Genomic DNA, 12,718 nt, shown 5'->3' with positions numbered 1-12,718 from the left:
GTGAAAAATGGTTGTAAGTCATTTTTTTCCAGTGCTGTTGTAGCTTCCAACAGTCACTAAACAAATGGCTGTAAGTCGAGGACTATCCATACATCAACAGCTGAAGATACTTGTAACGTCCCATGTGTTATTATTAAAAGATGAGATGAGACCAGCAGAGCAATGCTTATGTCCTTATGGCCTTTCTTAGTGGTCAAGTACCACTTCTACCGACCAGCTGTTTCCTCCCGGCAACCAAGGAGAAGAAATTATAGAATGACAAAGAGTTGGAAGGGACCTTGGAGGTCTTCTAGTCCAACTCCCTGTTCAGGCAGGAAGCCCTACAACATTTCAGAAAAATGGTTATCCAACCTCTTCTTAAAAACTTCCAGTGTGGGAGCATTTACAACTCCTGGAGGCAAGTTGTTCCACGGATTAATTGTTCTAACTGTCAGGAAATTTCTCTTTAGTTCTAGGTTGCTTCTCTCCTTGATTAGTTTCCATCCATTCTTGACCTGCCTTCAGGTGTTTGGATAAAAACACGTGAAGGCAGGACAAGCTTCTTTGTGGCAGGCCCTCAGATATTGGAACACTGCTATCGTATCATCCCTTAGTCCTTCTTTTCATTAAACTATTTAATTCAACCCAGTTCTTCTTTTCATCAGGCTAGGCATACCCAGTTCCAGCAAAGGTTCATGTTTTAGCCTCCAGTTTCCTAATAATCTTTGCTGCTCTTCTCTGCACTCTTTCTAGAGTCTCCACATCCTTTTTACATCTTTTTATAGTCCCACCTGTCTATTTTCCAAGTGACAAAAGCTATGAGGATGTACAGGCTGTCCTCGACTTATAACCATTCGCTTAATGACTGTTAAAATTTACAACGCCTCTGAAAAAGTGTCTTATGACCCAGAGGTGGGTTTCAGCAGGTTCTGACCAGTTCTGGAGAACCGGTAGTGGAAATTTTGAGTAGTTCGGAGAACCGGTAGTAAAAATTCTGACTGGCCCCGCCACCATCTCTTCTCTGCCTCCCAAGTCCCAGCTGATTGGGAGGAAATGGGGATTTTGCAATAACCTTCCCCTGGATTGGGGTGGGAATGGAGATTTTACAGTATCCTTCCTCTGCCACACCCACCAAGCCACGCCCACCAAGCCATGCCACACCCACAGAACCGGTAGTAAAAAAATTTGAAACCCACCACTGTTATGACCACACCTCACATGGCAGCATCCCCAGTCACATGGTCAAAATTTGGTTGCTTGGTAACCCACAGGCATTTATGATAGTTGCGGCATCCTGGGATCACATGATCACCATTTGCGGCTTTCCCAGCTGGCTTCTGACAAGCTAAGTCAAGAGGGGAAGCCAGATTTGCTTAGCGGCTGTGAGATTCACTTAACAACCATAGTTCTACACTTGGCAACCTTGACAAAAAAATGGTTGTGAAATTGGGCATGACTCACTTAACAACTGTCTTGCTCAGCAATTAAAATTCTGATCATAAGTCGAGGACTAGCTGTGCTTGCACTGAGGGATACTTGGAAGGAGTGGTCCTATCTCTAAGATCCTGGCATGGAGGGTTTCTTGTGTGCATCCCCTCCCAACCTTGGCAGGTAAGAAAGTCCATTTTTTCCCAAACATGCAGAGAGGGATGCTGAGAGTGGTGCGGTGGCCTAGAGGTGGAGCTCTCACCTCCCAATCAGGAGGCTGTGAGTTCGATCCTAGGTAGAGGTAGATATTTCTCTCTCTGGGCACACTGAGAATGTATCTGCTGAACTGTTGTGGCCCGCCAGCAGAGCTGGCAGCAGAGTCAGACAGTGAGGAGGTTGGGGAGGAACATGGGCCAGTCCTGGGGGTTGGGGAAACCTCAGACGAGGGCTCTGCGTTGGAGGCAAAGAGGGAGGTAGCTAGACAGCAGTGAGGCAGAGGAACAGCTGGAGCCTGTGGGCATGTGCAGAGCTGCCAGAAGACAAGAACTCAGAAAGCAGGATCGACTTGGGAGTAAAGCCACACCTTGGAGATGATTGGCCCCTCCCATAGGAAACAAAAGAGGAGCGAATGGGGAGGGGGCTTTTGCAGGAAACAATTCATTCGTTCCGTGACTCTGAGAGACTCTGTGCCAAGTTTTGCCTTTTGCCTCGTTTGGAAACAAGTTACGTGGCAGCTTGCCAAGCGAGGTAAGGTGTGTTGATAACTATTCCTTTGAAAAACTGTTTGGACAAGCCTTGCTGACTGTGAATGAAAGGAATTCACAGTCGTGTAAATAAGAGAGGTTTTGCCGGGACCAAGACCTCCTGCTTTTTAAGGGAGCCTAGGTTAGAACATGAATAAAACTCTGCACTGGTGACAGGAAGGGCATCTGGCCATTAAAACATTCTGCTAGCTCCATTCAGTTGCCCAGACTCCACCCCACAAGGGATTAGGGGGTCATTAAATGAAGACGATGATACATAGAGAGATGCTGCTTCCTCATGTCTTCTCTATCGAGAACCATGTACACCCATCAATCATTCTTGGGAATTTTGAAAAAAAAAAACCAAACTCATTGTCAGGACATTCAAAAGAAAAAAAAAAAAAACAACCTTCCTCACATTATTTCTCTAGCTTTATTAACATGTTTGGCGAAAGCCCAACGTATCAACTCTACATCATTAAGATTTAATAAAAACGAAAATAAGCATCGTTTCAGAGCCTACCTGAAAGGAACCACAGTTGTTTTAATGTTGGAAGATCATGGAAGAGAAGAGGTTTGCCTTGGTGGACAGGGCATGTATTTGTGCCAAGAAAAAGATTTTTTGGTTTCCCCCCCCCCCTTCTCTAACCTTTCTCCTTTGGGACAAACCTGAAAGATTATTAAAATCTACTAATGAGAATCCGGCTAAAGATACGTTTGGTTTTGGTCTCTGGCTTGGGTCTAAGAAGTGATTCAAGCTTCCACGCTCTTTGAAATGACTAAAGAGTGAGAAAAAGGGGAGCCGATTGTCCTCTAAAAAGAGAAGGTTGGCCGATACGCAATGGCTTTGCATGCTTTCACAAGATTACCTCAGAACTGGGATAAAAGTGACATCCTCACAGAGAGGCAATATTCTGGGATAATTTGTGCCCCCTCCCAATTTAAAAACAGTTCCCTTTCCTAAATTACTGCAATCCAAATCCTGCTCTTTTGAACTGAAGCTGGAAAGCCTCTCTACTATGTTTGGCAGCTATGAAAGCCTCTCTACCTTCCTTATTTCCGCCTGTGCTGCTGCTCGCCTGCTACACCCCCATCCTGCGATCTTTCTCTGCAGGCCCCGCCATCAACAAGGGACAGCAGCCCAGAATTTCTATGTTCATGAGGAAAGAAGCAGGGCTTAAAAAAAAAAAAAAACCACCCATGAAACCGAGTAAAATGAAGATCACACATTATTTAACCAATGTTTTTAGGCCAATTCCCCGCTTTCTCACAAATGGTTGGGCTATGTATGACTCGGGAACATTTTTCTGACCGTCTCAGTTCCGACTTGCTCCTTCTCTTTCTTTAATGGGGTCACATTTAAAAAAAAAACAAAAAACAACAAGAGGGGGGGTGAGCTCTGCAACCACATCAAAAAGGTCCAACATCTGTGGGCGGGTAAACAGATGGGAGGCTAAACCCGAAACAGAGTCCTTCTAAATGAAAGAGAGGGACATTTTTTTTTTTTAAAATAAACTTGTCACAGTAAACAATCCATCACTGGAGGACCAGGGAGTAGGTGGGAGGTGAGAAGAAACATACTGCTGCATCAATAATAAGGACGCCGAGGGTTGTTCTGGAGAGAGAGAGAGAAAAAAAAAAGATAAAATTCAAATCATCATGGTAACAGAAGGCCAGCAGAATCTGAGGCTTTAACCCAACACCGTCCTTTTTGAAGTGATCATCACATTGTTTGACATCACATGGGGTTTTTTTTTTTTGTTCCTGGGTTTTTTAACTCGTTGGATGAAGTGATCACGTTTAATCCTGAAGGCTTGGAATGTTGCATCCATTCTGGTGTATCCAAGAAACGTGTGATGAAAGAAGCTACATCCTGGTGAAACATGTGAATCTGGCTGTTCTTTGAATTCAAGGGAGAAGCAAAACCAGAATAGGCCGACGTTCTACATCCAAGGGAACCTGGGCCCCCCACTTCCCACAAGTAAACTGGCCTCGTCAATTGCAAAACTGCATGGTACCTTCACAAGTGCAGTCGTTTGCGGAGTCAGTGATGCTGCAAATCAGCAGTTGGTGGCCAATCTAACTTGAAAGCAATCCAGGAAGGAGTCCCGGCTGTCTTAAATTCTGCTGGTATCCCTCCCATCACCATTTCTACTGAAAAGGTCTCCCAAAGACCAAGGACTATCCCAATCTCTCTATCCTACTCCTTTATGGTAGATTGAGCGCAGACTGTATGGAATTTCATCTCGAATGTGGACCTCTGGGAAAGTGAGGGCACTAATAGGACAAGAAACATAGAGGTAGTGTTGTGGCCCGTCAGTGGCCTGTGAGGATTGTAGCTGATTCCGACAATGAGGAGGTTGGTGTGGTGCTGCGCCAGTAGCCTGTGCAGCTGGCACTCGAGTCAGACAATGAGGAGGCTGGAGAAGAAGTGGTGCCAGAGGCAGGGATTCAGCCAGGGCCTTCAGAACCTCCAGAAGCTCCTTTAAGTGAAGAGGACGAAGAGGAGGAGCCTCTTCTCAATGCACGGGCACGCAGAGCTGCCAAAAGGCAGGACTGGCTCCTGAGGAGGTCTCCTCGAGAGTAAGGCTTGGGGCTAATTGGCCACTCCCTTAGCCTATTTAAGGAAGGATGACGACTGAAGCAATTTGCAGGGAACAACTTTGTTCACTCTCCTTCGTGTCTTGATTCTCTGCAAATTGCTTCTGGGCTTTCTGCCAACTCTAGTAAGACTGTGATTACCTTATCTCAGAATTCTGGTAGGCTGTTAGGACAGTTTATTAACAGCCTTTGATTGATAAAGACTAAGTTATTTGAGTAAAATAAGCTTTGTATAGAGTTTGTGTGTGCTGCGTTCTTTGGGGTCCGTAGCTGGGGCAGAACAGGTAGTCAGTAACAGTAACAGAGTTGGAAGGGACCTTGGAGGTATCTAGTCCAACCCCCTGCTCACGCAGGAGATCTGTACTAGAGATTTGAACTGCCAAACTGCCGACCTTTCTGATCAACAAGTTCAGTGTGTTAGCCATTGAGCCACCTAGTCAGGCTAGTTAGTCCTTGACTTACAACTATTTGTTTAGTGACTGAAGTTACAACAGAACTGGGAAAAGTGACTTATGACCAGTCCTTGCACTTACAACCACTGCAACATCCCCAGTCGCACGATCAAAATTTAGGCACTTGGCAACTGGCATGTATTTATGCATCCCAAGGTCACGTGATCACCATTTGTGACCTCCCCAGCCGGCTTCTGACAGGCAGTCAATGGGGAAAGATGGACTTGCTTAATGAGCATGTAATTCACTTAGTGATTTGCTTAGTAATTATAGCAAAAAAAAAAAAAAAAGGTTATAAAATTGGGCACAATTTTCTCACTTAACGCCTGTCTTGCTTAGCAATGGAAATTCTGTTCCCAGTTGTGGTCATAAGTTGAGAATGTCAGCTTTCTCCTCGTCCTACGGTTAAGTGAGTTTTGCTACGATTCTACGACTTTTCTTGCTGTAGCTGTGGAATGAATCACTTCCTTTGTTAAGTTACTCACACGGTTGTTAAAGTGAATCTGGCTTCCCCACTGACTCTGTCAGGTCACAAATGTGATCACATGATCCTGGGACATTGCACCCGTCATAAATAGGAGCCAGTCGCCAAGTGTCCGAATTTTGATCATGTGACTGTGGGGATGTTGCAGTGGTTGTAAGTGCAAGGACTGGTCATAAGTCACTTTTCCCAGTTGTGTTGTAACTTCAGTCACTAAACAAATAGTTGTAAGTTAAGGACTACCTCTATGTTTCTTGTCCTATGCAGCATCCCCATGGCTTTGTGACCGTGGGGATGCTGCAACCATTTTAAGGGTGAAAAATGCCCATAAGCCTCTTTTTTCAGTGCCATTGTAACACTGGTCATTAAACAAATGGTTGTAAATTGAGGATTACCAAGAATGAAGAACAGCAGCTGTTCCACAACCTGCTGTTTTTGGTGTTACATTTATAACTGTTGTTTGCATGTTCTATAATACTTTTCTCAAGTGCTGCTATTTTTACTGTTCCCACAGTTAACATGGACTCAATGCAGCGTTATATATGCAAGATTAAATAAAAGCTGAGCTATAGAGAGAGAAAACTGCTCCATGTATTTTTGAAGATTTACGTTTGAAGGATTTTCTCGAATGAGATTTAAATAGGCTAGCAACACATTGTGTGAGAACAGAATGGAGTTTCTGGAAAAAGAAAAGTTGGGCTAGCTGGCTGGCATCATAAGGGGAAGCCATCTTCCCCCACAACAGATCAATATACTGTATTTTTCGGAGTATAAGACGCACCTTTTCCCCCCCTAAAAGGAAGTGAAAATTTAGGTGCGTCTTATACACCGAATGTAGCCTCACCTACCCACTGCCCCCACCCTTTGGCCTCTGCCTCCCAGCAATTTATCTCCTTGCGGCAAGCAGCAAGATGAAACAGCCCTCTGCTGCCTGGGAGCCGATTTTTGTTTCTTGTGCTAATCAAGCTATGCTGAAAACGAAAAAAGCAGGCTATCTGCTGCTTGCTGCAACGAGGCAAAATTGCTGGGAGGCAGAGGCAGATTTCTTTTTTTTGCTTTCCTCACCCAAAAAGGTAGGCGCGTCTTATAGTCTGGAGCGGCTTATACTCTGAAAAATACGGTAGATCCCACTAGCAGGATCTCCTTCCTAAATATTCTTACATGAATTCTTTTTGCAGAGCAAATGGATACAGCATTTTAAGTGATTAGTCTTATTTTGATGTTTGGTAAAATAATCCTTACCATAAAGTGCTGCAAAATGTTTTGAATAGAATATAGAATAAAACAGAATATGTAGCCAATCAGTCTGTATCAATATAGTCAATAGAATATAGTCAATCAGTTACAGTGAAGCAAACAACCCGTTCAAATAGTTCCTTCAATAATTTTTTTTGCAGTCAAAGGCAACTCAGATCAGGACATCCCAATGAAAACAGTCCGTCCTGGCACTTTCAGGGTAAAATGTCAAGAAATTTTGACATTTTGACGAAATCTTTCGTCAACTCAACTGATCCATTTAAGGGTACACTGTCATAATTTTAAACTGTTTTTAATAGGGTTGCTGATTTTAATTTTATTTCATTGTGATTTGTATTGGAATTTGTCATTTTGTAAGCCGCCTTGAGTCCCCAGGGAGAAAGGCGGCATATAAATCGCAATAATAAATAAAAATTAATTAATTAAAAGTTCATGCCTGCCCTGGTAGCGCAGTGGTTAGAATGCAGTAGTGCAGGCTAACTTTGCCAACAGCCTGGAGTGTGATCCTGACCAGTAGTCAAACCTGACTCAGCTCCATAGTTGCCTGTACCTGCTTTCATCCGCAGCTTTGCCAATCAGTGACGGGAGGAGGGTGGTGAATTCCTAGGTGTGGGGGGGAGGGAGGCTATGGAATGCAAGTGATCCGTCTCTTGCTGGAGAGACACCTTATCTAACAAGGCCAAGTGATGAATCTTTTGACCGAAGCAGACAGCTTTTCCCAAAGCAAAAGAACTGAACTCAATTGGTGAACTATGAACTGTGGGTGGCCCGGAGGGGAAAAGGGGAGTTACATATGTGGATTTTCATGGGAAAAACCAGCACTGACTTTGCTTTTGCCGTGCCTAGATGGATTTTTCAATAAAGCTATTCTCTTGATTAATCTAAAGAGCTGGGAGTTTCTTTTGTTGACATTGGCTCAAGGTTGACTCAGCCTTCCATCCTTCCAAGGTCGGTAAAATGAGGACCCAGATTGTTGGGGGCAATAGGCTGACTCTGTAAACCGCTTAGAGAGGGCTGTAAAAGCACTGTGAAGCGGTATTTAAGTCTAAGTGCTAGGTTATTTTAAAAAGACTGTTCAAATGTATCCCTAACCTACGTTGGATATAAATCAATTGTATAAGCATAATTTCTGACATGGGAAAAAGGACCCCGAGGGGTGGGGCTTCTCTCACCAGTGGGTTGGGCCGGAATCTGTAGGCCAACATCATCCTCTTCCGAAAGGCTTCGTACTCGTCATCATCCTTGGACAAATCAGCAGGACGGTCGATTCCAAACCCTGCTCCATCCACGGCCGTCACCCCCCTGGTTGGGAAAGAGCTGCGTTTACTTCTTGTGCATGGATATGAGGAAGCTGCCATAGACCGGACCTTTTAGAACAGGGCGGATTAAAACCATAGAGTCATAGGACAACGGAGGCCTTCTAGTCCAACCCCTTTCCAAGGTAGGGGTCCTTATATCTTATTACAGGTAGTCCTTGATTTACAACCACAGCAGAGCCCAACATTTCCATTGCTAAGCGAGACGCTTGTTAAGGGACTTTTGTTCCGTTTTACAACCTTTCTTGCCCCAGTTGTTAAGTGAATCACCGCAGCTGTTAAGTGAGTAACACAGTTGTTAAGTGAACCTGGCTTCCCCACTGACTTTGCCTTGTCAGAAGGTTGCAAAAGGGGGTCATGTGACCCTGGGATCCTGCAACTGTCATAAATATGAGTCAGTTGCCAAGAGTTTGAATTCTGATTGTGTGACCATGGGGATACCGCTATGGTATCAAAATTCAAACTTTTGGCAACTGACTCATATTTATGACGGTTGCAGGATCCCAGGGTCACATGACCCCCTTTTGCAACCTTCTGACAAGGCAAAGTCAGTGGTACTAAAATTGGGTTCAGATGTGTGGTGACCCACTTAATGACAGGCAACTTGTTGACCATTATTCTGGGCTCAATTACAGTCATAGGTCAAGGACTACCTGCAAATATATTTAATTTTTTTTCCCTACACTGGGACACCTTGCTATCAAACCAAAACTTATGACTGCCAGATCCACCCCAATCATGATCCAGTCTTCCCTCACCCTTTAAAAAGAAAAAAAAGAGAGCATTCATAGCGACTCCGGTATGAGAAGGGGTTAGCAGGTCATCAGCAGGTTAGCAGATGGTGACCCTTTGAGAGCTATATGCAACATAATTTCATTTTAATGTATGTTGATTAGCGCACATTTAAAGTGACAATGAAGTTATTTTAATTCATTCTATTCTATTCTATTCTATTCTATTCTATTCTATTCTATTCTATTCTATTCTATTCTATTCTATTCTATTCTATTCTATTCTATTCTTCTTGGTGCCTTGGTGGTGCAGCAGACTAAAGTGCTGTTAAGTAGCACCAGCTGCCTGCAATTACTTCAAGTTCAAATCTCACCAGGCTCAAGGTTGACTCAGCCTTCCATCCTTTCGAGGTAGGTACAATGAGGACCCGGATTGTGGGGGCAATAAGCTGGCTTTGTATAAAAAAAAGAACACCACTTTTTTTTGGGGGGGGGAAGCCCTACTAAGCAGGTATATACAAAAGTATGAAGGCTGTTGCTTAATGCATTGTAAGCCGCCCTGAGTCTTCGGAGAAGGACGGCATATAAATCGAACCAATAAATATTCTATTCTATTCTATTCTATTCTATTCTATTCTATTCTATTCTATTCTATTCTATTCTATTCTATTATTCTATTTCTATTCTATTCTATTCTATTCTATTCTATTCTATTCTATTCTATTATTTCTATTCTAATTCATTCTCCCCTCCTCTATTCTATTCTCCCCTATTCCATTCCTTCCAAGCAGATTATCTAGAACAGGGGTGTCAAACTTTCCTCGTCACAGCGGCGTCACATGACGTATTGAGACTTTCCCCACCCCTTTGCAAAACCGGGCATGGGCGTGGCCAGCACGTGACGCATCCGGCCCGCGGGCCAGGAATTTGACAGCCCTGATCTAGAATGACCACTGATAGGCAGACTCATAGCAGTGCACACGGCCTCTGACTCCTTCCTGTCTGTTCACAGAAGGAAGCCAACATTCCTCCCTGTGACAATGTCACTGAGTCTGGCCACATGAATATAGGGATGAAAAAAAAAAAAAGAAGAAGAGATGCTTGTTTTGGTCTTTCCTCTGCAGCTTCTCCTCTCTTAACATCTGCTGAAACATCCCTGATTCTCATCTGTCTGCAACCAAACATCTGAAAAGCAAATTATTCTAAACAATGTGGACTTCAAACTGCTAAGCCAGTATGTCATATCAGAAAGCACATGCTGGTGATGTTATATAAAAGGTAGACTTTATTCTATCAATTTTATAACTGTCTTCTTTCTACACTGATGTTCTATATATTTTGGGTTTAGTTTTCTAACTTGTTCGCTGTTCTGTGAGTTTCTCAGCAGAGGAAAATGGAAGGAATTCCCCCCCCCAAATCAAGAAATAACAAAAGAAGGATCAGACACCTACTTGTTAACAGGAGCTTTGATACCCTGACCGTCAGATCCCAGACCATCACCTTCCTTCCAGCCCATTTTCATCAGCATCTGGTAACCTATGTTTTCCACAGTCAGTTTAAATTCTTTGTATTCGGAGTAGTCAGGCTCACGGCCTTCCTGTGGAGGAAGAAAACAGCAAGTTTAAAAAGAAATCATGCATGAGAATCTGCTTCAGAACAATGTTTCTCAACTGTGACAATTAAAAGAGAGGTGGACTTCAATTCCCAGAATCCTCCAAGCCAGCAAAGAATTCTGGGAGTTGAAGTCCGCACCTCTTCCAGTTGTCAAGATTGAGAAACACTGTTCCAGGCTGTCACTGTGGCTGACAAGTGATGTATCCTCCATGACCTTTTTCAGTCCCCTTTCAAAGGCCCATGCTACCTGTCTGGAGGCAGTGACCCTTTAGTGCAGTGGTTCCCAACGTGGGACCTACGCCCCACAGGGGGCCAATTTGATTCTTAATGGGGGCAATTTGGAACCTTGTTTAAACCAAGTTAATGGCCTTTTAGGCTTCCTCCACGTGAGTAGGAGTTCACTTTTTGAGTAGTAAGAATTATATGTTGGGGAGGGGGGCATCAGGATTTTAGAGATGCTTAGATGAGGCACTGGCCAAAAAAAAGTTGGGAACCACTGCTTTAGTGGGCCTTCTAGATCTTGGGTTTTTTTGGACAATCCTTCAGTTCAATTACTATTAGAGCAAGAATATAAGAGTGTTCTCCAGGGAATACTTTTATATAATAATTTCCAGACTGCAAAGCTCTGAACTGTTTAGGATTTCTCTAGAGAGGTGGTGCCTCAGTAAATCTCTGATTACTTTTGGGTTTTTTTTTTTTTTTTTGCTTTAATTTATATGCCGCCCTTCTCCGGAGACTCAGGGCGGCTTACAATGCGTTAAGCAATAGCCTTCATACTTTTGTATATTTATACAAAGTCAGCTTATTGCCCCCACAATCTGGGTCCTCATTTCACCTACCTTTGAAAGGATGGAAGGCTGAGTCAACCTTGAGCCTGGTGAGATTGGAACTTACAGTAATTGCAGACAGCTGGTGTTAATAACAGTGCTTTAGTCCACTGTACTACAGGCTCTTGCCTGTAGTAGTAGGTTATCCTTCTTTGCTCCTTTCCCAGTTTTGCGGCCGTGCTTTGTGGGTGTGAATACGCACAACCATGAGGTAGAAAACATTCTGAATCTGAAACACCTCTAAGTTTGAAGGGGCCTCTTTGAGGCTTAAATGCTGTTCCAATTGCCCTGCCAATATTTTCAGTTGCAACTGGTATTCTTTTGATTTGAATGTCAATCCATTTCTAATACATATGCATATCTAATACATATCTAATGTATTGCATATATATCTAATATATCGGTGCTGGAGAAGACTCCTGCGAGTCCCTTGGACCTCAAGGCGATCAAACCCGTCAGTCCTAGAGGAGATCAACCCTGACTGCTCTTTAGAAGACCAGATCCTGAAGATGAAACTCAAATACTGTGGCCACCTAATGAGAAGGAAGGGCTCACTGGAGAAGAGCCTAATGCTGGGAACGATTGAGGGCAAAAGAAGAAGGGGACAACAGAGAACGAGGTGGCTGGATGGAGTCACTGAAGCAGTCGGCGTGAGCTTAAATGGACTCCAGAGGATGGTAGAGGACAGGAAGGCCTGGAGGAACGTTGTCCATGGGGTCACGATGGGTCGGACACGATTTCGCAACTAACAACAACAATGTATTGCCCAATTTTTTTCAAACAGGAACACAGATCCTCTTCCTCCTCCTCCCCTCTCCTCTTCCTCCTCCAGAAACATTCAACCACTCTACATATGTATAATCTGTCCTAAAGAGAAGGACACTAAACATTTTACCTTCAGAGCTTTGAAGGTTTCCATAAACTTCTCAAGTTCATCAGGTGGCAGAAAGTCTCCGATGAAATGTTTTCCGCGGCCCATTTGAGTCAGCTGCTCCGCCCATTCTGAAAAAAAGACCAGGCGGAACAGAATTACTTCTCAGCAAGATATTGTTTGAAGAACATCCTTGACTTACAGCCATTTCTTCAGTGACGGTTCGAAGTTACAACGGCACTGAAAAAAGTGATTTTTATGACTGTTCTTCACTCTTACAACCGTTGCAGCATCCCCATGGTCACATGATCAAAATTCAGGTGCTTGGCAACTGGCTCATATTTACGACGGTTGCACTGTCCCGGGATCATGTGATCCCCTTCTGTGATCTTTCGACAAGCAAAATCAACGGGGAAGC

The 12,718-nt window shown here is 43.7% G+C and overlaps 1 protein-coding gene across 2 annotated transcripts in view; it reads right to left on the bottom strand.

The window, feature by feature from the left end:
• Positions 1-2,564: 2,564 nt before the first annotated feature.
• Positions 2,565-12,718, bottom strand: part of SUGP1 (SURP and G-patch domain containing 1) — a 30,164-nt gene continuing 20,010 nt past the window's right edge. For both annotated transcript variants that reach the window (XM_070944100.1, XM_070944107.1), the window contains exons 11-14: positions 12,325-12,431; positions 10,440-10,585; positions 8,114-8,243; positions 2,565-3,765 (exon numbers count right to left, since the gene is read on the bottom strand). In XM_070944100.1, the coding sequence (XP_070800201.1) occupies positions 3,739-3,765; positions 8,114-8,243; positions 10,440-10,585; positions 12,325-12,431 (410 nt within the window). In that variant the 3' untranslated portion in view covers positions 2,565-3,738. The remainder of the gene's footprint in view (positions 3,766-8,113; positions 8,244-10,439; positions 10,586-12,324; positions 12,432-12,718) is intronic.

Source organism: Pituophis catenifer, unplaced genomic scaffold (genome assembly GCF_029215685.1).
Source record: "Pituophis catenifer annectens isolate HBS135680 unplaced genomic scaffold, rPitCat1.0.hap2 SCAF_1, whole genome shotgun sequence".
In the NCBI taxonomy this organism is placed as follows: domain Eukaryota; kingdom Metazoa; phylum Chordata; class Lepidosauria; order Squamata; family Colubridae; genus Pituophis; species Pituophis catenifer.
This window is presented reverse-complemented; position numbering and strand designations above follow the sequence as displayed.